The 26,113-nt window shown below is 56.5% G+C and overlaps 1 protein-coding gene across 2 annotated transcripts in view; it reads right to left on the reverse strand.

Annotated features, from left to right (window-relative positions):
- Positions 1 to 26,113, reverse strand: part of CDH4 (cadherin 4) — a 281,734-nt gene that overhangs the window by 53,051 nt on the left and 202,570 nt on the right. The window contains exon 4 of one of the 2 annotated variants that reach the window (XM_036245369.1): positions 8,236 to 8,418. In XM_036245369.1, the coding sequence (XP_036101262.1) occupies positions 8,236 to 8,418 (183 nt within the window). The remainder of the gene's footprint in view (positions 1 to 8,235; positions 8,419 to 26,113) is intronic. The other variant, XM_036245370.1, reaches the window with a different exon arrangement.

Consider the following 26,113-nt stretch of genomic DNA (forward strand, 5'->3'; position numbering starts at 1 on the left):
CATGTGGGAAACACACCACGGTTGGCAGCTTCTAGAACTTTCTCTTCTTGCAAAACCCACACTCTGAACCCTTTAAACTCTAACGACACCTTCTCCGCTGACCGTGGCTGCGGTCAGTTTTTGCCGGAGTCTCAGTAACCTGCCCAGCGGGAAACCATTAAGATACAGAGCCCTGGCCAGTTTGGCTCAGCGGTTGAGCATTGACCTGTGGACCGGAGAGTCCTGGGTTCAGTTCCCGCTAAGGGGCACGTACCACCAAAAAAAAAAAAAAAAGATACAGAGTGAGGCAGCGACCACCACCATCACCACCACCACAGGGCAACAGCACCCCACCCCCTGCCCCTGCCGCCCTCGATGATGGCAGATGTCCACACAGCCCAGGCCTCCATATCCATGCCACGGCCCTCCGTCCTTACTGGGGTCAGCCAGTACCTTGCCTGGCCAGGGGGTGATGCTGGCACGACTCGCCTTGTCTGCCCTCTGTCTGCAGGATGGACAGGGGCTCCTGCTGGAGGGTGCACAGGCCACTCTCAGCCCAACCCCAGCCAGGCCCCCAAACGTGAGCAAGGACCCCGGGTCACGTGGACGGCTGTGCGCAGGGCGCCTGCAGCGGCCGGCACGGACCGTCTCCCTCCCGACGGAACCTGCCCGCAGCCCCGTGAGACCCAGAACCCTTCGCAGCCTCGCTGCCCTTCGTGTTCCCCGGGGCCCAGCCCTGCTGGAAGCTCCCCGCTCCCCAGCTCCTCTCTCTGCCCTGGTCCCTGGGTCCCTGTCCCCTCTCGGTGCTCCCCGGCTGTACCGTTCACACGCCGTCAGTGTTCTGCCCGTGTCCAAGCTGCTCCCGGAGAGGCAGAACCCCGCCCCGGTGGGGTCACCTGCTCTCTGTCCACAGCCTGGGGCCTTCAGGCAGGTGTCCTGGACCCGCTGTCCATCTCCATGCCAGACCCCGCCTCCCCGCCTCCACGCGCAAACCTGATTGGTTCTGAGCTGTGGGCACAGGGACGGCATCTTTAAGGGGGTGTCGCCTGTTTCCTCCGAATCCGGGGTGTGTGTTTAGTTAGGTAAACGGTTTAGAGACAGGGAAGTTTGTCTTCCTGGGGTCACGTACAGTCTGCTGCGACAGTTAGGACCACGGATGCATCTGATGTCTGAGCTGAGCCAGCTGGAGCTGCTCTGAGCTGCCACGAAGGAGCCCCCCGCCCCCACGGGCGGCTCAGGTCACACACGCAGGTCCGAGGGCCTCAGCCAGGGCGCTGCTCCCCGCGGCCACTCTCACGGACATTTGTTTCCCAGGCGGCGACAGGTCCCTCTGCCAGGACCTGAGGTGATTTTCAGTGATGGATGGGAGCACAGCTACTTTAAACGATAATGTCATTTTTGCTGCCATTTGTGGGGGTTCTCCTCTCTTTAGGCCTAGTGACGGCGGTTTGTCACTGAACAGTGGTTATATAAAATGTCCTTTAAAATAAACGTGTTTGGCTCGGCGGTAAGAGCGACGGTCTGCAGACCGAAGGGTTGCCAGTTCTGTTCCTGAAGGCACGGACGTGGGTTGCAGGTTCATCCTCGACTCTGGTCAGGGTCGTTTGAGAGGCAACCAGTCCGTGTCTCTCTGTCTCTCTCTCTCTTTCCCCTTCTTTTCCACTCTATGTAAAAATCAATGGAAAATATCTTTGGGTGAGGATTAACAAAAACAAAAACCAAAAACCAAAACAACGTGTTTAGTATAGAAGGTGAGTTGACTTGAATAACCGCATGGAGGGAGCATCAACACCCGTGGCATCCCACGGTGGACAGCGGAGGTGGACCTGGGTAGGACAGCCTGGCCAGCGCGACCCCGCGGGCCGAGCGCACACCGGGACGCGCCAGCGCCCCAGCACGGAGGGAGAAGTCGGAATGCAGAAGCCGCTCCGAGGGTCCCTGTGGGATTGCTCTTCTGTGGCAAATCACATTAGGACTGAATTCTGCATATATTCCCCTTAATGTTCCGGGACGTAGCGAGATCTGGGAAGGGCAGGGCTGGGACTGCAGGAAATCCCTCCACATCATTAAGATCGAGAGCGGGTCCTTACTGTGCCCACTGTCTCAAAATGCGGTCTAAGGGGGGGCTTCTTCCTGACTGCAGGGCACCGTGGATACAGTGTGTCTGCTGACTGCAGGGCACCGTGGTTACAGTGTGTCTGCTGACTGCAGGGCACCGTGGATACAGTGTGTCTGCTGACTGCAGGGCACCGTGGATACAGTGTGTCTGCACAGTCCTGTGTTCTTCCCTGCCCTGCTACATTGGAAACAAGCCCAAGGAAACAGATGTATCCATTCGGTTTGAAATCAAAGCCGGATTCTGCAAGTGCGGATTCCTTGGTGACCGGCGGAGACGCACAGTGTTCTTGGACCCAGAGCTCTGCGGCATGAGAGCCCTTGCATCTGTGGCCTACCCCTGGCACCTGTCACCTGGCCCAGGCATGCTTTCTAAGCTACTGCAACAGACAAGCAGACCCAACATTCAACGACAGGATTTCTGAGTGGCTGTATCGTGGCCAGAGTTCTTCTCCCGGCCCGTGCCGGCCTCCAGCGCACTGGGGTGTGGGCTGGGGTGCGCTGACTCACCGGCCACCCCCTCACGTGGGAGACACGTCCAGGCCAGGGGCACCGCGCCTGTGCAGGCTCGCCCCAGGTGGCGCCCAGCCCGCTCAGCCCAGGGAGCTCGCTTATACAGCGCCTATGGCCCGGCCATGCCCGAAAACCCACGCCGGCAGGATGCTATTTAACATAATGACCGATTACGGTGTTGGACGTGAGTCTTCTGGATTCGCTAAGCCGTGGAGACATCGGAGGGCTGGTAAAGTCCCACCTCCCTGTCTGCATTTCAAAATTCCCAGATCCCTGGTCGTCCTCTTGACGAGAGACATTTCCCAGTGGGTTCACCCCGTCCTGTCCTGTGAGCCCGAGGGTCCTGATTCCTCAGCTCCCCCGTCCTCTCGGTTCTGTTTATTTTCCCGAATGCTATTTGGCCCTTACTCCGTGGCTGCTTCCCACGTGTTATCACAGCCCCCGGCCGCCTGCCCTCCCAGATGGCAGGAACTGCCAGCCTCACAGGGCACAGGGCTGAACTGCCCTGCTGGGAGGAGAGGGGCAGATGGGCAGGGGGACTCCTGCAGCCCTTGAGTTGAGCTTGAACAGCCTTCAACTCAGACAGCTTAGGCGCCGGGACACCCTGGCGTCTGCTGCTGAGAGCACACCCTGCAGCCCAGACCGTCTCATCCCCCCAGAACCGGCTGGGCAGTAAGACTGGTCCTTCCTGCGGTTCTGGAACACGGAGACCGTGGACTTGACAACGTCCACTCTTCCTTCCCCCAGCCCTGACCTTCCTCCCACAGAGACGTCTCTGCTCGAGCCACGCCTCGGCCTGATGGATCCCGGCAGACAACCCCCCCCCCCCCCGCCCCTCCGCAGCAGCGCCTCAGCGGGGGCGGATGGGGGTGTTTCCATGGCCCTGGAAACTCATATATATCAGAAACAAACGAGATGTTTTCAGAATCATTCCCTGTGGCGGTTTCTTAGCAACCCGTTATTAGAGGTCTTCCTGAGTTAAAAAAAGATCTGCCACTCGGGAGAGTGAGGTTTTGGTTCCAGGGGCCCAAATCCTCTCCACTCCCTGCACTGGGGCCACCGGGAGGGGTGGCCCTAAACCTCGTCCTCGGGGCCCTATGCCACCCGCCCCCCCGCCTGGCTTCACGGGTGCCGACTCAGAGAGACTGTGCACGCTCGTGGGCTGGCGCACGCGCGTCCCGGACGGTGGGCGCCCTGCGGTTGCCGTGGCTGGGACGCAGCTTCCACCTCCGTCCGGTCATCTCTTGCCCCAGAGTGAAGGGGGGTGCAGGGTTTCCCCGGCAGACCCCCAAGTCTGGTCCACGTTCAGAGGATATGAAGCCACGCACACAAGACGGGAACCGAATTTACCAAGCCGAGGCGAAGAAAACCCTGGATTTCGGTCCGCTGAAGCTCATTTGCGAGGTTAGCTGTGTCGGGCTGATTTTAATAATCCTTCCCAGCCCCCTGGCTGCGTGCTCACAGGCTCCCTGCTCTGGAAACGGTCCCTGCTTGTCTCCCGCCGCGGCCACCTTTCTTGTTGAGCAGTCATGTAAGGACTCCCTTGCAGCCTTATCTTCAGAGCTCCCGTTCCAGGCCTCGCTCCGGGCCCCCGAGGAGGGGTCTGCACGCCTTCTTGTCTGTTCAGACGTCAGGTTCCAGGATTAAAGGACCCATCTCCCAGCAGCGCCACGTTCCTTCCCACCACCCGAGCCAATGACCCTGGACATCCTCTCCAGTTAACGAAGTCTGAGTTTTCATTCGACTCGGCTGCTTTTTTTACAAGCTTGATTTTTATCCCCGCTCTGAATCTTGCCGGGAGCCGAGCCTCATCCCGGCGAGAGAGAAGCCCGTGGGTTTTCCAAACCCTGCGCTCGTCCACGCGGGAGAACACCCTAATGATAGTGAAGGGACCGCGTTCCGAGTGGGGAGTCGAGGGCTGACGGCCTGCTGGTTCTTGAGGCCACGAGAGGACTCTGTGTCCTCCTCTCTCTGAATTCCCAGTGCCCACAGCAGCCTGGCACCCACAGACGCCCCACACTGTCCTGGCCAGAGCCCCGGGCTGGGATTCGGGAGGCCGGAAGGTCGTGCCTCCTCCTGCCCCTTCCTCCGGAACACAGGGCCGCTGTCCAACCTCCTAGTTCCCAGGCACGAGTTCGAGGGCTGTGACTTGCTTCCTCTCCGAGTGACCAGAACTTCCGGGTGGTGGCACCTCTCGGCACGCGCCACCTCGATCAGACGGCCGAGGGCCCCCACGCTGCCCCCAGACACATCGGTTACTGATTCGCCTGCGTGGCAGAGCTCATGCCATGAGACGTGGTATTCTTTCCAGGGAAAAGCCTGTAATTAAGTGGTTTTTTTTTTTTTTTGAGGAATAATCTGCCTGTTCCTTTCCCTCCCGTTTTTCATCTCACATATTTTATCAGGATGAAACGCCGCGATGAGCAGAGAGCTGCAGCTGGACGCAGCCGGGCCCAGCGCCCGCTCTGCTCCCTGCTCCCACCAGGCCGCGTCCGCGCTCGCCGGCACTGAGCTCCTCTCCAGCCGCCCCGGGACACGGCCGGCAACTCGTCAGCTTCCCAGAGACAGCGACAGGGCAGAGAAGCACCTGGAACAAAGCACTTGTCTGTGCAGGAGAAGGAGTCAACGGGGGGACGGGTGAAGGGAGCAGGAAGTGAGCACATGGGAGCGTGCGTGTGCGTGAGGCGCAGGATGGTGTGTGTGCGCCTGTGTGCGCGAGTCTGTGGGCTGAGTTCTCACGTCATAGCTTGGAGTCTGTTCGAAAAGACAAATCTTTCACAGAAACCTTCACGGAGATTCCAGATTTCATTTGCTGAAGATGAATCTGCCCCGTGAGAGCCCAGCTTGGTGTGGGTTCAGTCTCCGGTGGAGACGGAGCTTCCCTGGGAATGTGCTCCAGCATCAGTCTGAGAAGCTCTGGTAGCCGGGACCACCGGTGCTCAGATCCCCACCAAATCCCACGTGTCATGGGGACTGTGAGCCGGAGCCGATGGGTGCCCAGCACAACAGCCAGTGTTGGGATTGTTCATGTACTCATCCATCCACCCACTCATCCATCCATCCACACATCCATCCATCCATCCACCCACTCGTCCATCCATCCATCCATCCATCCATCCATCCATCCATCCACACATCCATATACTCATCCACACATCCATCCATCCATCCATCCATCCATCCATCCATCCATCCATCCACACGTCCGTCCATCCATCCATCCATCCATCCATCCATCCATCCATCCATCCACACGTCTATCCATCCGTCCATCCATCCATCCATCCATCCATCCATCCATCTACTCATCCACTCATCTATCCATCCATCCATCTATCCATCCATCCATCTCCATCCATCTATCCATCCATCCATCTCCATCCATCCATCCATCATCCATCCATCCATCCATCCATCCACACGTCCATCCATCCGTCCATCCATCCATCCATCCATCCATCCACACATCCATCTACTCATCCACTCATCTATCCATCCATCCATCTATCCATCCATCCATCTCCATCCATCCATCCATCCATCCATCCATCCACACGTCCATCCATCTGTCCATCCATCCATCCATCCATCCATCCATCCACACATCCATCTACTCATCCACTCATCTATCCATCCATCCATCCATCCATCCATCCATCCATCCATCCATCCATCCATCCACACATCCATCCATCCATCCATCCATCCATCCATCCATCCATCCACACAGCCATCCATCCATCCATCCATCCATCCACACATCCATCTACTCATCCACTCATCTATCCATCCATCCATCTATCCATCCATCCATCTCCATCCATCCATCCATCCATCCATCCATCCATCCACATGTCCATCCATCTGTCCATCCATCCATCCATCCATCCATCCATCCATCCACACATCCATCCATCCATCCATCCATCCACACATCCATCTACTCATCCACTCATCTATCCATCCATCCATCCATCCATCCATCCATCATCCTTCCGTCCATCCATCCAGCAACTATGGTGCCTACTCTGTGCCAGGGCTGCTCACACACTACAGATGCAGGCAGGGCCTCTGCCCTCAGGACGCCTGTTTTTAGACGAATAAAGAACAAATGTGAAGTCACTAAGTGCTACGGGGAGAATAAGGCAGGGCAGTGGGGTAAACAAAGACCAGGCTCGGGGAAGGTTGGTGACCTAGGCTGCCCACTGGCCCCGGGCCGCAGGAGGACGGGACGCACACTGTTCTCATCTCAAGAGAGCGGCTGTGGCTGAGAGTCACTCACCACACACGTGTCCTTTCCTCCAGGACAGAGGGGACCGTGTTTCCCGGCGTCCCTTGCAATCAGCCCTGGCACGTGGCTGGGCTCTGGCCAGTGGAACTCAGGTAAATGGATACATGTCACGTCTACCTAGCAGGCCTGGGGTCCTCACTCTGGGCCTGAGTGACACCCCCAGGCAACCTTCACAGGAGCGAGAAACAAGCCTCCTCGTGTGAGGTTTCTGACACTTGGGGGATGCTGACAGCAGCCAGCCAGCCCTCGCCCACGGCCTGCCCTACGCTCACAGCCTGTGCAGGGGGACATTCTGGCCTGGAGGCAGCCCTCCCGCAGGGCTGCTAGACACGTCAGGGCGTCCCAGGACCAGAGGACACACTGTGTCCAAGCCAGGGCAGCGCTGCGGGGACGGTTTGCCCGCCTGGGGGGCCCGTAGCTCTCCTGAGCGGACATGGAGGGCACGTCCGCATCTCCTTCCCTACCGCTCCCGTTCTAAAGGCTCGGACGCAGGGACAGGCAGGTAGAGAGGCGCACAGGGCCAGGTGTGGGGAAGGGTGAGAGGTCAAGCCCTCCCCAGGAGCGCCTCTCTCCCCCACCTCCATGGTCCCCAACCTGGAAGCTCTCTGAACCGCGTCCTTGGGGGTTTCACGGAGGCCTCACTGTTGACCTGGTATCACAGTCTCTGTCTGGACTTGTGCCTTTGCACCGAGATCAGCATCACACTCAGGTCACCGTACAGTCACTTAGTCACAACTGGAAAGACGTGTGTCCAATCAGACAGAAGACAGGTGTCAGAGGTCAAAGGCCAGAAGCCAAGCTTGCCTCGCCTCCTCCCACTCTTTTTTTTTTTTTTTTATCCTCACCCGAGGACATTTTTCCATTTTTTGTACAGATAGAGCGGGAGGGAGAAAGAGAGAAACATCGATGTGAAAGGGACACATCGAGTGGCTGCCACCCGCACGACCAACCAGGGCCGGGGACAAATTGCAACCGAAGTACATGCCCTTAGCGGGAACCGAACCCGGGTCTCTCTGGACCGCAGGCTGACGCTCTAACCGCTGAGCCAAACTGGCCAGGGCTCCTCCCATTCTTGATACCCGAGACAGAGGGGACTCAGGGGACCCAACTCGCGCAGCCTGTCTGCCCTGGATGACACGCTTGCCCCCTGGGTTCTCTGCTCTGTGTCATCCTGTGTAACACTCATGACTGAAAAGGCGAAATCTTGACCTTAGACACCGAATGCAAGCCCCCTCCTTGTGCCAGGAGCAAGCCCCTCAGACCCGATCAGCGAGACCGGCAGGGCGGAGGCTGGGAAGCCGGGACCCTCCCCACGCGGGGGGGGGGTCTGCACTCACCCGCACGAGCTGCTGTGGGAAAGGCCCCCGTGAGTTCTCCGGCACGTTGATGGGCGGGATGACCCAGTCCCGCTTCTGTCTCCGCAGTCCGCTGGACGGCTGGTGCTGGGGCCACGGCAGCAGCGGGGCGCTCGGCGGCCGGGCGGGGGCCGGGGCTGGCGTCTTCTCCCCTTTCTTCGGCACCTTCGTAAAGGGGAGAGAAGAGCCGAAATGCGTTAGGTTTTGCAGGGAGGGGAGGGTATCGGCTAAGAAAATCCGTACTTTCCCGATCGAGAGAGAACGACGGGACGATCAGCTAAGTCTCAGGGGGACCACCCGAGACCCCAACTACACAAAAACATAGATTAGGGCATTAAGTGGGGGGGAGAAACCACAAACTGGGAGGAAACGCAGCTAACTACAGAGTGCACTTGAGCTGTCAAATCCCCTCCAAATGGAAACACATCCACCAAGGGAAAGACAAACACATTTCAGCGTGAAACTCTTTTTTGTGAAAACATATCCTAAAAGCAACGGATAGACTCGGAACACTTGCTTTACGACGAATCTGAAAGTGTTAACCGCCTCGCTATATAAAGAGTTCTTACAAACCAATAAAACGTGCATCTTTGTATAACAGGAAAAAAGACATGACTAGATACTTGGCAAAATAAAGGCCCAATAAACTTGTAAAAACGCTCGTGTTTGCCCGTAATGAAACAATGAAAATCAAAGTGATGTGTCCTCTTCACCAACAAACTGCCAAGATTCACCCAGCGAACCCTCAGCACGGGGGCCTGCGAGTGGTCTGGCCGGTGCTGGCTGAGGGTGTGGGGCTGGGCGGGATGCAGACTGGGGTGTCCTATTTATGTGCGTGTAAGGACTCATGTGACACGGGCCAAGCCCCTTGATCTCGCCAAACTCTAGCCTCTTCTTTTATAAATGGGAGCGGGGAACATAAGCCGCCCTGAGGTCAGAGGGTTTTCGTGGGAATTAACCTGGCTGCGACCCCGCCTGGCTGCGACCCCGTGGGCCGGACGCCGGCTGTGCGGACGCCGAGCGGGGTCACCACTGCTGGGCCCTGGCCGCAACCCGCCGGCCTCCTGTCTGCCAGTGACCAGCTTCAGGTAACTCTGCAGCTGGGAATCTGTCCCAAAGCAGCCGCATGTGGACAGAAATCTCCGCACTCAGACGCTCACTGCGGATGTTTTCATAACGACGTTACATGTGGAAAACAGAAAGTGTACTGGGACGGAGGCTCCGAGGTCTGCCGGCACACGGTGGTAGGATGCGGTACGCTATGCCCTTGTCGGGGGACGTGACAGTCCCTAAGGCTGCTCTCTGGGAACTTGGACGTGAAGACAGGACCTTTGTCCCGACGCAGCGTGCGTCCTAGGGTTTTGTTACGGATTCGGAAGAGGCTGGAGAAAAACGCACCCGGACGCGGCTCTGGCTTCCTCCGGTCACCAGAGGGCTTCGGGCTCTTTTGTACTTGATTCCTCTTATCTTTCGGAGTAGCTGAGTGTGCCCGGCCTTCTAGGATGAAAGGGGCGGCCGAGCTTCACGGAGACACCTGTCACCTCTGCAGGCGTTTCCAAGGCCCCCTCGTGGCACGGTGCTCATGGCTGGCGCTCACTTTACACCGAGTCGTAGGGCCCTCAGCGCACGAGCGTGCCCAGGGCAGAGATGGGCCTCTGACCGGGAACCCAAGGCCGGGAGGAGAGAACTGGGGGCATCTGAGCCATCACCGTGAGGTCCCCACCCTCCCGCGGAGCTCGATGCCCCTCGAGGACCCTGGCTGGTCTTAGCGTCACCCTCTGTGGACATAGAAGCATCTTCACCCCCTTTTGCTGAGAAGCCGCACAGCAGGGAGTTAAAAGCAGGTACACACAACTGCCTTCCGGTGCCAGAGGAAATAATCTATCCGCCCCGGACGCCCAGACTTCGGGCTACATCAATGGCAAACCCCACCTGGACCAGCCGTACCCCAGGCTCGCTCGGGGCCCCCCGCCCCGGTCCCGGCTCTCTCGTGGGCTGCAGCCATGAACACCAGGGGCTTTCCTGGGCCGCGGGCACCCCTCGGCAGGGCCACGCAAGGTGTGTGTCCTGCTGCCTTGCTCCTCGTGGGGCCTGGGACCAACCCCTGTCTGAGTCGAACGGATGGGTGCCGCCTCATGACGGAGCCCCAGCTGGATGCCACGGGGGGGGGGGTCATCTCCAGGGCCCCTGAGCCTCCCAGAACTGCCTTTAGGACCGTCCTGGCCACGCATCCTCCCCAGCAGCCAGGGCACACACAGCCGCTCTCCATGCCCACGGGGGCGCCCCACCTTGAAGGGACAGAGCGTTCCCCACAGTCACCGCCCACATCCGCCCCATCGCCAGTTCAGCGGGAGGGTCGGCCTCCCCACTTTGCTAGGGACGCCACAGGGGACCAGTGAGGCAAGGAACTCCGGAGGGCCACGCAGCTCCTCAGGCAGGACCTGAAACCCAGGAGTCAGACCGCAAGCCAGGGCAGCTGCTGAGCGGGCCTCTCCCTTCTGGGGTCGGCACCCAGGACCTGGGATCCACCTCGGACTGTGGAGGGAGAGGTCTGAGACCCCAGCATGGCAGCTCCAGGGAGCTCTTAGGGATGGAGGCGTAGGTCCCACTCAGGACTGACTGCCTCTGGGGGGGGGTCCCTCCAGTGGCCACTGTGCTCCACAGTCACAGCCCTGCCCGGGGCTCCTCCACACACAGGTTCTAAGGTCCATCTGTGCCCCCGGAGAAGGGACGTGGTTGGAGCTTGTAACTGAGCAGGTCCGCTCGGGGCAGCCAGACAGACCCCGCCAGACAGACCTTGGGCAACACGATGCGGGAGCCCCGGCCGTGAGCACAACCTCGGGGCGGGGATGCCGGTGTCCAAGCACCCCCCCCCCCCGCACCAGGGCGGAGAGACAGGCGTGCCTCCCCGGGGATGCCCGGGCCCCGGCAGGGGCTCACCCGAGCCTCTGAACTCGACTCAGAATTGTGAAGGGTTTTCACAGAGCCATTTAACAGCAGCAACACCCGGCTTTGTCTTTGGCGCTCAGGGGGAGCTGCCTGGCGTTGCCGTCCCCGGTGTTGTTTAAATAAATTGCGTGCATTTGCGACTATTTTGAAGCTGCGAGACAAATGTAATAACAAAATCTGGTGGAAACGAACACCAGCCCTGCGTGGGCTTCCGCGCACCCGCATCTCTGGGGAGACGGTCCGGGACCGGCAGTGATCCGGGGGTGAGCACGGGCTGGACCGCGGTGACCCGTGCAGATGCTGACGCGCGGTTGTGCCGACCGTACCAGAGCTTCCTGGTCCCCTCAGGAGTGTCCCTAAAAGACGACTGCTGGCTCCCCCGCCGTCCTGCTCTGTGTGTCTGCGCGGGGACAGCTGGGTGCCGGGCAACGGGAAGAAGGTGGCTTCTTGTCATTGCTGCCGGGAACCAGATGTGTGCCTGCGACCTGCAGGTGTGAACAGGCACACGTGTGTGTCTGCATACACACACACGCACACACGGACACACGAGTCTCCGCGGCACCGGCCACGCGGAGGCGAAGCCCTGAATCCAGCTGCTTCTTAATCATCCTTCATCCGCAAAGCGTTTCTCTCGCCGCGAAGTCTTCACCAGTGGTGCTGAGGACGGGGTTCCTTCTGCTGATCACTGGTGGCGACTTACTGGGGGGCCTTCCCAGGCCCAGGCCCGGTGCTGAGCGCGGGGCCTCGGTCCGTGGGTTCCCTCTGGGCCTCCGTTTCTGCATTTGAGGGGCTGGCTCTCTGTGCTATGGCCCCCCCATCCGCAGACAGCTGGGGTGAGGGCAGCAAGCCTGGGCAGGCGGGTGACCACGCTCCAGAGCGACCCGGATGCGCCATGAGGTCCCTGCCTCAGGGCATCGGCTTTGTGGCAACAGAAGGTCTTCGTGGGCTGCCCCCCTTTGCAGAATGTGTGCCCCGCCCTGTCTTTGGCCCGTGGGGGTGGGGAGCCCGGGATGGGTGATCCTCCCCAGTCAGGCCGTCCAGGGCGCTGGGCTCTCTCTTGGCGGGTTTCCGGCCCCCTCTGCCGGGGGGAGCGGCGAAGCCCTCACACGCCAGGCGCGCATGTTTTTCGGGGAAGAGGTGAGTGAGCCCGGGAGCGAGAGGCCCGAGAACAGTGAGTTTCCGTTGTCACCGCAAGGCCACGGCCCCAAATTCACGGGCCAGCTGCGTGATGCCCAAACCCCTCATCTCACCCCTGCCTCCCCAGCCCAAACCTGAACCTCAACAGTGGCGGCCCCCAGCTTCCACCTGCCGGCCCCTCGCCCCGCACCTCACCCCCAGCTGCTCTCCCAGGCCCCGCCACCCTGCGCCCGCCTCGCCCCACGGTGGGCGCTGCTCCCCGTGACTGCCTGTGAGTGTCATCGACTGTGACTCCCCGCGAGGTCTTCAGGGACTCGTCAACATCACCGGGAGAGGGGCCGCCCTCCCTCCGTCATCGCTCGGGAGTGAACGATGAATAATGCAACGCTGACCTGGGGCAGGGTTTCAATGATCGGGAAGAGAACCTGTCAGGGGAAGACGGGCGTCGGGCCCTCCTCCTTCACCCCTCTTCCCACCGTCCACCCCACGCTTGTTGGGAACACAGGGCTGTGGGGAGCCAGGTAAGCCACGGGCTGGCTCCCGAAACACTCGGTGACGCTGACGGGGTGCGGCAGTCTGGGGTCGGCCTCCTGCAGGAGCCCCGGCGCCTGCGCTGGGTGCTCCGGGCACGTGGAGGAGGTGGCTCGAGCCAGTTGGCTGGTGGCTGAAGGGCGTGTTCCCGAGTGGTAGGAACACCCAGGACTGGGCTGGCCCACTGCATTGCTTTCTTTTAAAAAATAAATTTTCCTTATTGATTTTTAGAGAGAGGAAGGGAGATGAGAGAGAGATAGAAACATGGATGAGAGAGAACATCGATGGGCCGCCTCCTGCACGCCCCCCACTGGGGATCAGGCCCACAACCTGGGCGTGTGCCCTGACCGGGAATCGAACCGGCGACCTCCTGGTGCAAGGCCCAGGCTCAGCCACTGAGCCTCACCGGCCAGGTGCACAGCTTTCTGACCCAACAAATAGGCTCCACAGGTGGGGTTCAGGGGTCCATGTGGTGGACGTGACCCTAGACATATGGGGAAGGGAGAGAAAGGGAGCAGCCAGCGAGAGCCGGGGCCCTGCAGCAGGCGGACGGAGGGGTCTGGGGGACCCGTGGGGGGGCCCCCTGTTCTCCGGAGCAGGTAGCTCAGCAGAAGCCGCTCTAAGGGTGGAGCCCGCCCGAGTGTGGAAAGCGCATCGGAGTCCCTGACGCCAGCTCCCGAGCGCCTTTCTGAGGAGCACCCAGCAGCCCGACCTTTGAAGTTGGGGTCCCCGACGATAGCCCGATGTCCCCCACAGGCTGTCCCACCCAGTCGGTCCTGGGCTGCCTGCTGGGTGCTTCCGTAGCACCTTCAGTTCTCCCCAGTTTTGAGAAAACTGTGGAGAGAAGTCCACCGCATTCGATCAGGCAATTTACGGACAGATTTCCAAGTTAGGTTCCCTTGGGACATGCCAACCTGGCAGGTGACCGCGGGCGTCTGCGGGCCTCTCCTTATCAAGGGGCTCTGGTCAACTTCCTCTGAGAGGTGACCACCAGCTCTCACTGCCCAGGACGGTGGCTCCCTGGGAAGGTCCCCGTGCCACCCACGTCCTCAGACTGGAGGCAGAGCTGAGCAGAGCCCGCAGGCTGAGACGGCTCCTCCAGAGGGGGGTCTGGAGCCCCAGTTTGCAGGAGCAGCTAACGAGGGGGCGGAGTGGGCCCCCTCGCCCCCCACTGTCAAAACTGCTGCTGATTGTCGCTGATGATAATTAGGTTTCTTTAACTATTTTTTTTTTAATCTTCACCCGAGGATATTTTTCCAGTTATCTTTAGGCAGAGAGAGAGAGAGAGAGAGAGAGAGAGAGAGAGAAATATCAACGCAAAGAGACACAATTGGCTGCCTCCCGCATGACCCTGACCAGGGCCAGAGATCAAACCACAACCAAGGTACGTGCCCTTGACTGCAATCGAACCCGTGACTCTTTGGTCTGCAGGTTGGCCAGGGCTCGTTAACTTTAAAAAATATATATGTTTTTATCGATTTTTATAGAGAGAGGAAGGGAGAGAGAGACATTAATCAGCTGCCTCCTGCACGCCCCCTACTGGGGATTGAGCCCACAACCCCAGCATGTGCCCTGACCGAGAATCCATGGGACACGTTCAATCCACTGAGCCACACCAGCCAGGCAATTAGATTTCTTTAAAAAAAACACCCCCAAAACAGAGGCACTAACATCTCCACGGATGGTGCACCCCAGCACCTCCTCCCCCCTAACACGCGTCTGAGCAGCAGCACAGCGCTCACCTGCAAACACATAAATTCGAAATATTTAATGGGGGGACTGAATGCAGCCTTCCCTCTGGTTTCCATAGCAGCAAAGGACGGACAGAATGAAGTGGTATTTAACAAACCCAAAATAAAACAACAGTTCTTCGGAGATGGCGGCGGGCAGGACCGGAGGGAGGGTGAGTGTGTGAGAGGGTGTGAGTGGACGTGAAGGTGGACGACCACACCCGAGCAGTGCAGGGCCGCGGAGCAGAAGGTCCCTGTGCTGTGGACGGAGCAGCGGCTATGTGGTGAGCGGCCCTACAGGGCGCTTCTCCCTGTGCCGCGGGGAGGTCCCAGCATTTTGGAAGGTCCCGGGTCCTCCCTGGGAGGAGGCAGTGGGAGCGGCTAGGACCCAGCAGCCTGAGCCACCAGTGCACCTGGCACCATCGGACCAGTGGACACTCTGTCACACAGACCCGTGCACAGTAGTGGAGCTGCCAAGGTGCTGGTTGCGAAAGCTGCGGACAGCCAGGAGCCCAGCACCTTCCCCCATAGTAGCAGCCCCATCAGAGTCGAGATACACCCCCAGCAAGAGAGGCTGGGGAGCAGACATCCATCCCCAGGCAACAGAAGCACAGACCAGCAGCAGAGACCCATCCCCCAAAAATTACAGCAAAGGCTGAGCAAGAGTTGAGCCCCACGGGGCAGCAGCACTCCCCAGACACCAGCGGCGGGACGTGGGGCTCCACAGAGGCCTGTGTGGTCCAGCAGCTCACGAGAGCAGTGGGAAGCCGGAGCCCGAGAGGGACGGGTGTGATCCAGCTGCCCACCCGCAGGACCTGTGCGGTGCTGAAGCACCAGAGAGGCCGGTGCGACCCAGCAGCCCATAACATAGGCACAGAGACGGGTCCCCAAAGGGACTGTGCGATCCTGTTACTCGCGGGACCTGCAGGGTGTGGGGCACCAGAGAGGCCGGTGCGACCCAGGTAGGCGTAGAGGATGTGAAGATGGAGGCGGAGTGAATGGAAGCTACACAGATGATCTCCCAAGACCAAACGGGAATTACAACTAAAATAAAGACAAATCCTCGGAAAAAGGCAACAGAAAAGCAGCAGGACAGGACCATATAACCAGGGACACGGGTAGGATCTGCGGAGGCGCGAGAGGGTGGGGGCTGGGAGCCCAAGGACAGCAGCAGTCTTAGCTGTGAGCAGAGCCCTTGGGGAATAAAGACCAACCCTGCTCCACAGCGCAGAGAGCCGGGACAGAGCGCTAAAATAGCCACAGCCACTCACCTGGGGGCTATGGCAGAGGGAGGGCAGACTGGGCTGGAACTCTGTGGGGACACCCGGGATTTGGAGGGCACTCAGAGTTTTTGCTGAGTTGCAGCCACAAAGGACAGTGGCCAGTGTGCTCCTTCCTGGAGTTGTGGGGGAAAGCAGCCCCCCCTTCCCAACATTCAGCCTTTCCCAGGTGAGGCAAAGAAATGCAAATTGAGGCTCATTAACAACCAGCCTCTATCCCACCCTCTGGAAATCCTCGTATGCAGAACACCAGGGCTACATTCCAAGGTCCCGAGTAACTGAGACTACTAGCCTCCAGGCAAAAACCTAGAGGATAACTGAACCTTTCCTGGGCTTGCAAATCTACCCTGGAAAGTAAGGCTTGACAGTGGTGTTTAATGTGGGCCCACCCAGGCTCATCCAAACCCAGTAGAGGGAGCTACAAACAGCAGAACACCAACACCCATAGTGAAAATTTGGCAGGCTCCAAAACCAGAAAAAAATCAACCAATCAGAAAACCAAAAGGAAAAAACAATTAAAAAACAGGAAGAGCCCTGGCCAGTTTGGCTCAGTGGTTGAGCGTCGGCCTGTGGACCAGAGTCCCGGGTTTGGTTCCTGCTAGAGGCTGTACCACAAAAACAAAACAAAACAAAACAAAACAAAACAACACCCCCCCACCCCAAAAGCAGGAAGACAGCTTAAGACAACTGTGGGACAACTGGAAACATAATAACATTTGCCTCATAGGAGTCCCCGAAGAGGAAGAAAAGGAGCAAGGGTTAAAGAATATATTTGAAGAAATAGTGACAGAAAACTTTCCTAACTTGGTGAAGGAAGAAGGCATTCAAGCTCAAGAAGCACAGAGAGCCCCAATAAGAAGAACCCAAACAGGCCCACACCAAGACACATAGTAATTAAAATGCCAAAAATTAAAGACAAAGAGAGAATCCTAAAGGCAGCAAGAGATAAGCAACAGGTTACCTACATAGGAAACCCCATAAGGCTCTCAGCTGACTTCTCAACAGAAATACTACAGGCCAGAAGGGAATGGCATGAAGTAATCAAGGTCATGAAAAACAAGGATCTGAATCCAAGGTTACTCTATCCAGCAAGGCTATCATTGAAAATAGAAGGTCAAATAAAGAGCTTCCCAGACAAAAAAAAAGGCTAAGGGAATACATTAGCACCAAACCAGCACTGCAAGATATGCTAAAAGGACTGCTGTAATTAGTAGAAGAAATAGGAAGAAAAATACAACCACACTAAACAAAAATGGCAATAAATAAGTACATATCAATAATCACCTTAAATGTGAATGGCTTGAATGCTCTGATAAAAAGACATAGAGTAGCTGACTGGATAAGAAAGCATGACTCACATATATGTTGTTTACAAGAGACCCACCTCACAACAAAAGACTCACATAGTGAAAGTGAAGGGATGGAAAAAAATCTTTCAAGCAAATGGAAAGCAAAAAAAAAAAAAAGCTGGGTTAGCAATACTCATATCTGATAAAATAGATTTCAGAATGAAGGCCATAACTAGAGACAAAGAAGGCCACTACATAATATTGAAAGGATATATCCAACAGGAAGATATAACCTTGGTAAACATATATGCACCCAATATAGGAGCACCAAAATATATCAAAAATCTTCTGGAGGACTTCAAAGGAGAAATCGACAGCAATACAATCATAGCAGGGGACGTCAACACCCCGCTGACATCACTGGATAGATCATTTAGATAAAAAATTAACAAGGAAACACAGACTCTAAATGAAGCACTAGATCAAATGGATTTAATAGATGTCTACAGAGAATTACACCCCAAAACTGCAGAATTCACATTCTTCTCAAGTGTACATGGGACATTCTCAAAGATAAACTACCTGTTAGGGCACAGAGTAAGTCTCTACAAGTTCAAGAAGATTGAAATCATATTAAGCATCTTCTCAGATCACAATGGTATGAAACTAGAAATCAACTGCAACAAGAACTTGCAAAGACATTTGAAAACATGGAGGCTGAATAGCACATTATTGAACAATAAATGGGTTACCATGGAGATCAAGGAAGAAATTAAAACTTTCCTGGAAACCAATAAAAATGAACACACAACAACACAAAATCTATGGGATGCAGCAAAAGCAGTTCTGAGAGGGAAGTTCGTAGCACTACAGACCTACCTCAAGAAGCAAGAATAATCTCTAATAGACTAACCTCACAACTTAAAGAACTAGGAAGCAAACAAAAAGAAAACCCCAGAGCAAGTAGAAGGAAGAAAATAGTAAAGATCAGAGCAGAAATAAATGACATGGAGACCAAAAAAACAATTTAAAGGATCAACGAAACAAAGAGCTGGTTTTTCGAAAAGATAAACAAGATTGATGGACCCTTAGCTAGACTCACCAAGAAACAAAGAGAGAGAACCCAAATACATAAAATCAGAAATGAAAGAGGGGAAATAATAACTGACATCACAGAAATACAAAAGATCGTTAACAACTACTATGAACAACTATATGGCAACAAATTCGACAATCTAAGAGAAATGGACAAATTTCTAGAAACACATAGTCTCCCAAAACTGGACCAGAAAGAGATAAAAAATTTGAACAGACAAATAACAATAAAAGAAATTGAAGATGTAATCAAGACTCTCCTAGCAAACAAAAGCCCAGGCCTGGATGGCTTCATGGGGAAGTTTTACTGAACATTCAAAGAAGAACTAATACTGATTCTCCTCAAACTATTTCAAAAAATTCAAGAAGAAGGAAGACTTCTAAACTCATTTTATGAGGCCAGCATAATTCCAATTCCAAAACCAGAAAAAGACACTACAAAGAAAGAAAACTACAGGCCAATATCCTTGATGAACATAGATGCCATAATCCTGAACAAAATACTAGCAAATCGAATCCAGCAACACATCAAAAAAATTATTCACCATGACCAAGTGAGATTCATCCCAGGGATGCAAGGCTGGTACAATATTCGCAAATCAATAAATGTGATACACCACATAAAGAAAATGGAAGATAAAAATCATATGATCATATCAATAGATGCTGAAATAGCATTTGACAAAATCCAGCACCCATTTCTGATAAGAATATTCAACAATCTCAGAATAGAGGGATCATATCTCGACTTAATAAAGGCCATATATGAAAGACCTACAGCCAACATCATACTCAATGGGCAAAAACTAAAAGCATTTCCCTTAAGAACAGGAACAAGGTAAGGATGCCCACTTTCGCCACTCTTATTTAACATAGTACTGGAAGTCTTAGCCACAGCAATCAGACATGAAGAAAAAATAAAGGGGATCCAAATTGGAAAGGTAAAAAATTTACTAGATACAAAATTAACGTCAAGAAATCGATGGCATTCTTATACACCAATGATGAACTCACAGAAAGAAAAACTAAAAAAAACAATCCCATTTACCATTGCAGCAAAAAAAAATTAAAATACCTAGGAATAAACTTAACCAAAGAAATAAAGAAACTATTCACAGAAAACTACAGGTCATTGAGAAAAGAAAGAGAGGAAGATATAAAAAAGTGGAAGCACATACCTTGTTCATAGATTGGAAGAATTAACATCATTAAAATGTCCATACTACCCAAAGCAATCTATAGATTCAATGCAATCCCCATCAAAATACCAATGACATACTTCACAGAACTAGAACAAATACTTCAAAAGTTCATTTGGAACCAAAAAAGACCCCGAATAGCCACAGCAATCTTGAAAAAGAAGAACAAAGTTGGAGGGATCACATTACCAGATTTCAGGTTATACTACAAAGCCACTGTAATCAAAACAGCCAGATACTGGCATAAGAACAGGCATATAAACCAGTGGAACAGAATAGAGAACCCAGAAATGGACCCAAGGCAATATGCTCAATTAATATTTGACAAAGGTGGCAAGAGCATACAGTGGAGTAAAGACAGCCTCTTTAATAAATGGTGTTGGGAAAATTGGACAGCTTCATGCAAAAAAAAAAAAAAAAAAAAAAAAGAAATTAGACCATCAACTTACACCATATACAAGAATAAACTCAAAATGGATAAAAGACTTAAATGTGACTCGTGAATCCATAAAAATCCTAGAAGAAAATGTAGGCAACAAAATTTCAGACACATACACAGCAGAATTTTCACTGATACATCACCTAAGGCAACAGAAACAAAGGAGAAAATGAACACACGGACTACATCAAACTCAAAAGCTTCTGCACAACAAAAGAAACAACCACCAAAATGGAAAGGCAACCCACTGTATGGGAGAACATCATTGCCAATGATATATCAGATAAGGGGTTAATTTCCAATATATATAGAGTGCTCATACAACTCAACAAAAGGAAGACAAAGAACCCAATTGAAAAATGGGCAGAGGAGCTAAATAGACACCTCTCCAAACAGGACATACAAATGGCCAAGAGACATATGGAGAAATGCTCAACATCACTAATCATCAGAGAGATGCAAATTAAAACAACAATGAGGTATCACCTCACACCTGTCAGAATGGCCGCCATCAACAAATCATCAAACAACAGGTGCTGGCGAGGGTGTGGAGAAAAGGGGACTCTAGTACACTGCTGGTGGGAATGCAGACTGGTGCAGCCACTATGGAAAACAATATGGTGTTAGCTCAAAAAATTAAAAATCGAACTTCCATTTGACCCAGTGATCCCACTTCTAGGAATAGACCCTAAGAAGCCTGAAACACCAATCAGAAATAATATATGTACCCCCATGTTCATAGCAGCACTATTTACAATAGCTAAGATCTGGAAACAGCCCAAGTGTCCATCAGTAGACGAATGGATAAAAAAGCAGCGGTACATATACACAATGGAGTACTATGCAGCTGTAAGAAAGAAAGATCTCTTATCCTTTTAGATGACAAGGAAGGACCTGGAAAGTATCACCCTAAGCGAAACAAGCCAAACAGAGAAAGACAAGTATCATATGATCTCACTTATTTGTGTAATAGAATGAACATAACAGTCTGAGAAATGGGGTAGCCCCAGAGATGTGGCAGTGGGGTACAGACTGACAATCCCCAGAAGAGGGGGTGGGGGGAGAGATAAACCACAGAACTTATATACATGTGTGCATGAACAATGGACATGGACAACCAAGCTGGGGACAGGGCAGGGAGGGGGAATCATTGGGGGAAAAAGGAGAAATATCTGTAACAAAAATAAATAAATTAATTGAAAAAACCAAACAACAACAGGAAGACACCTCTGCGCGTTTCAGACGGACCCGTGAACCCTTCTCAATGACGCGTGCGTGGCTAGGGTTAGGGTTCTGCGGAGGCACTTAGGGGCCCTTCTTCTGTCCAGGATGCTCGGGAGGGGGGGGCTGAACGGGCTCCCCTCGTAGCCTCTGATCTCTCTAAGAGCGAGGTTGTTCTGGAAATTCCCACAGAAATCACACAGAGGAAGGTTTCCTGAGTGAAATGTACAGTCTTCCACTGGGAAGGAAAGTCTTGGTGTCGACGCCTCCGTACCTGCTGTGCCCTCCCGCCTGACTGACCCACGCCTGAGACAGGAAGGGGGGCTGCCAGCCAGTGCTTACACCAGGGATGGGGCGCCCAGAGGCCCAGGGCGGGGACCGGGTCGGACTACGGCTCCTGCTCCTGGAAGGCTGGAAGGGTGGGGTGGCACGGGGCTGTGCCCGCAGGGGGCTGTGTGCCCACAGGGGGCTGTGCGCCCGCAGGGGGCTGTGTGCCCGCAGGGGCTGTGCCCGCAGGGGCTGTGCCCGCAGGGAGCTGTGTGTCCGCGGGGGGCTGTGTGCCCGTGGGGGGCTGTGTGCCCGCAGGGAGCTGTGTGTCCGCGGGGGGCTATGTGCCCGCGGGGGGCTGTGTGTCCGCGGGGGGGCTGTGTGCCTGCAGGGAGCTGTGTGCCCGCAGGGGGCTGTGCCCGCAGGGGCTGTGTCTGAAGGGGGCTGTGTGTCAGCAGGGGGCTGTGTGCCCGCGGGGGGCTGTGTGCCCGCGGGGGGCTGTGTGTCCGCAGGGGCTGTGTGCCCGCGGGGGGCTGTGTGTCCGCAGGGGGCTGTGTGTCCGCGGGGGGCTGTGCGTCCGCAGGGGGCTGTGTGCCCGCGGGGGGCTGTGTGCCCGCAGGGGGCTGTGTGCCCTCAGGGGGCTGTGTGCCCGCAGGGGGCTGTGTGCCTGCAGGGAGCTGTGTGCCCGCGGGGGGCTGTGTCTGAAGGGGGCTGCGGCTGTGCGGTTCGAGCAGCCCTGGGGCAGTAGCCAGGACAGGGCTCTCCAGGCCTGTAACCATCGCCAGCAGTTCGTGGAAAGGCTTCGCCCTGTTCCTCCACAGCGTCCGAGTCCAGCTCTCGAAATTCATCCATCCCCTGGCCCCCTCCAGCCTGGTCTCCCCACAGTGAGGACAGAAAACGCTCCAAGGTCGCCGCGCGGGGAGAGGGGGCCGTGGCCACAGGGACCACGTGTGTGCAGACAGCACCGCTCTCTGGGCTCCGAAGCCACCGCCTCAGTCCACGCACAGAGAAGCGGGAAGGAGAGGCCAAGGGACGGGACCCCTCTCGTGCGTGTATATGCATGTGTGTGCACATGTGTATGCACGCACACACACATGCATGTGCTCAAGCATGTGTGTATGCGTGTATACGTATGTGCGTGCATGTGCACGGACATGTGTATATGTATGTGTATGTGTGTTTATGTGTGTGTGACTACCACATGCCTGGCTGAGTTGCTCCCCATCCTTGCTTCCCCAGGGCACCGAGACCCCGAGTGCCTGGGTGGCCCCATGCCTGATTGTAGCCCGGGGTCTCCCCTCGGCTCAGCGGACATCTGGGGCAGAGCATCGGGGGGACCGCTCTGGGCACGGGGGGGTTTGAGCGGCGCCCCTCACTCCGGCCCTGGAAGCTGGAGCCCCCCCCCCCAGCCGGGACTCTCCCCGACGCCCTGATCCAGACCCGCTCTAGGGGGTGGAGAAAGCAGTGTAGCGAGCCCTCTGAAATGAAATTACCCTCCAGTTTGCGGAAAAAATACAATCACAGTAAAAAACTAAATTAGTAAGTTAGGCCAAAACGTGTCACTTCTTCCCCGAGTTGTTAGTGGGGATGAATGGGGCTGTTCGCGTTGGTGTCAATTAGAGAGAAAGATGGTCCGTTTCGTCTGCGCTGATGATTCTGGAAGGCCTCGGCCAGGACGAGGAAGGGCGGACTGAGGCCTTAACTCAACTGGACAGAGCAGGGTGCAGGCAGCCGCCCCCATCTTGCTGTCGTCGGCAGATTCCCCGCCGGCACGGCCCCTTTCCACCCCTGGCTCCCCACAGCGCCCCGGGAATCTTCAGCCACCTGCTTGGGCCGTTGCCTTGTCCCCTTCAAGTCTCAGGGAGACGGTGCCCTGGGCAGTGTCCTCCATGGGGCAGGCCTGGGGAAAGTGACCGATGACACCTGGGGCTTTTCAGCCTGGCCGTGACCCTGGTCAAGCTGCAGAGGCCTGTCCCCCCCGAGGACACTGGTAGCTGGAACACCGTCTAAGAGGGGCCTCCCCACCCTGGGACTCCTGCTGCCCCAGAGTCGCCAGCAGCCCCGCAGAGGGAGGAACGGCAGGCTGGGGGGGCCAGCCCTGGGCAAAGCTGCACCCCCATTATAACACCCCTGGCCTTCCCCCCGCAGAGTTACAGCTGTGATTGTGTCGGGGCTCTGCTCCTCCACGGGACACCCCCGGGTGGGTGCTGAAGGGGCCATCTCTGCGAAGGGAACGGCCTTCTGCCGGCCGCTTGTGCGGATCTTTGCCGTGGAGAAACGCACACGCACACGCACACGCACACGCAGACACGCGAGTCTCGGCCCCCGCGGCAGTCAAGCCCGGGCCGTGCGTGGTGCTGTCTGACGCCGCAGGAGCAGGGAGGGTGTTATCGCTCATTAAAGCCGCTGCATCGTCCCGGAAACGGAGCTCCGGACGCCTGGCCGACACGGCCCGTCTGTGGTCCCGGCCCTGTTTCTCAGCCGCAGGTGGCCGTCTTCTGGGAGCGGATGGGGCGGTCCAGTACCGGGAGGCACCCAGCGACCTCCAAGTGGCTTCCCCAGGGTGACACCTGGCGTGCAGGCCCCGTGTGGCCCCTTCTGGGGAAGCTCGTGAGTCCGTGTGTTGGGGTTCAGGGTGGCAACGGGCACTGGCGCTCACGGGGCCGCAGGGCCACTCGAGGGCACGCACGTGGCGGTGTGACCTCTGGAGCCTTCTCTCTCGGGTGGACCAGGCACGGCTCTCAGCCAGGGCCTCTCTTCCACCGTCTGGTAGACAACCTGGGGGCCCATGGAGACACACTCACGGGAGTGGAGGGGTGACGACTGTGGGGACAGGGCGGGGGCACCGTGAAGACGGAGGGGTCCGGACCACAGGGAGGGGAGTAATGGGCCGAGGGTCTAGAGAACCGGGGTCTCAGCAAGCCCGTCCTCCCCGGTACTGGACATCGGAGCACTGTTAGAAGAGGTCTTCAGGGTGTCTGGGGCGCTGGGCGGGGTCCCAGGTGGTGACTCACACCCTGTCTGGGGGGACAGGGGTCTGTCTGTACTTCCTGGGGTTGTGTCTCCACCTCGGTAGGAAGACAAGGTCCCGCCTCCCCGTGTGAGTGTGTGGGGGCCGCCGAACCATGGCCCCACAGAACGGGGGGCAGGGGGGGCTCCCACAGACACCTGCTGTCCAGCTCTGAGGGCGGAGTCTGAGGTCAAGTGCGGGCGGGGCTGGTTCCTCCAGAGCCCTGGGAGGGCCCTTCCCGGCCCTCTGGACAGAGGTACGGGTGGCCGCCAGCCACCTTCCAGGTCCTCGGCCTGCAGAGCACCCCCGGTCTCGGTCCTCACCACACTGTCCTCGCTCTGTGTGTGTCTGCTCGCCTCTGCCCCTTTCACGAGGCCCCCAGTCACACTGACCGGGCCCACCCCACGACCTCACTTCCCTAACGACACCCGCAGGCCCTACTTACACCCTTGGTCCCGTTCTGAGGGTTGGGGCGTCGACATGCGAGTTTCAGGGGGCACAACCCAGCCCCCACACACGCCTGGGGAGGAGGAGCTCCCAGGAAAGAACACGCACCGGCCCCGGCCCAGCCTGTCGCCGGGTGTCGCTGGGCCGAGTTCCTTCCGCTAATGCTGACTCGTGCAATAGGGGCCGTTAGTTTCATGCACCACGGTTTCCTTTGGCAAACGACACCCACAGGCCTCGTTGCCACTTCCAAGTGCGGCGGCAGCCAGGGCGCTGACACGTGCGTGGAAGTCCGTCTCCGGTGTTTGCGGGGGGCCGGGTACGGCTGGGACCCCCGGGGCTGTCGGCGCTCCCGAGGGAAATACGCGACTTCTATGCACTTTCTCATTGAACTGCTGTCCGAGCGCCCACCGCTCAGGGGTCCCCAGGGGCCGAGGGGACAGAAGGACAGTGGCCGGATTTCTGTGGTTCAGCTGCAGAGTCTCGAGTGGCAGGTGGGAAGCGCCCTCGCCTGTGACAATGACCCCGCAGACCTGGGAGCCGGGGTCCCCACGGTGCCGCCCTCCAGGGACTTCCTTCAAGCTCCTTTCCTTCCCGACTTTCAACACTCCAGCTGCTCCCTTGACGGAGGCCGTGCTTCTAGAACCTTCCGCCCACAGAAGCATCACTCACTGTGCCCCCGTCTGCTCTCCCCACCTTGTCCCAGCCAGGGAGCCCTCTGCCTGCATTTGAAGAAGATGTGTTAAACCTGTGAACTATGCGTTCGGTGCAGAGAACGCTGAGTGGTCAGTGAGCAGCTGCAGGAATGGCCCACAGAAGAAACACCTGCCCCAGGCCCCGCCTGGTGGCCCCAGGCCCCCACCCTGCCCCTCGTCCCGCCTCCTGCAGGCGACCTCTGTCCCCACTGTCCCGCCTGGGCCCACTGGTGCTATCGCACAGCGTGTGTCTCCGCCTGGGCCGCGGCCTTCGCTCCCTCCCACGTGTCCGGCGCATTTGCGCGTGTGCTGTTGCTGCCACGTGGGGTCCGCGGTCCTGAGCCCCTAACCCATGGCGCCTGCGGTGATGGGAAGCCAGTGTCAGAACTGAATTCCGCGGGGGGACCTCCAGGCGTGTCCATGGAGACCTGAAGGGCTTGGCGTGGGGAACCCATCTCTTCGGGTCAGGCGTGTTGTGCGCGGAAGTGTTTTCCTTGCAAGTGAGTCCACGTATGTTCAACTCTGAGTGAACACGCCAAATTGTCATCTAGAGACGGTGCTCCAAAATAACCCC

This window comes from Molossus molossus, unplaced genomic scaffold (assembly GCF_014108415.1).
Source record: "Molossus molossus isolate mMolMol1 unplaced genomic scaffold, mMolMol1.p scaffold_m16_p_6, whole genome shotgun sequence".
Lineage (NCBI taxonomy): Eukaryota > Metazoa > Chordata > Mammalia > Chiroptera > Molossidae > Molossus > Molossus molossus.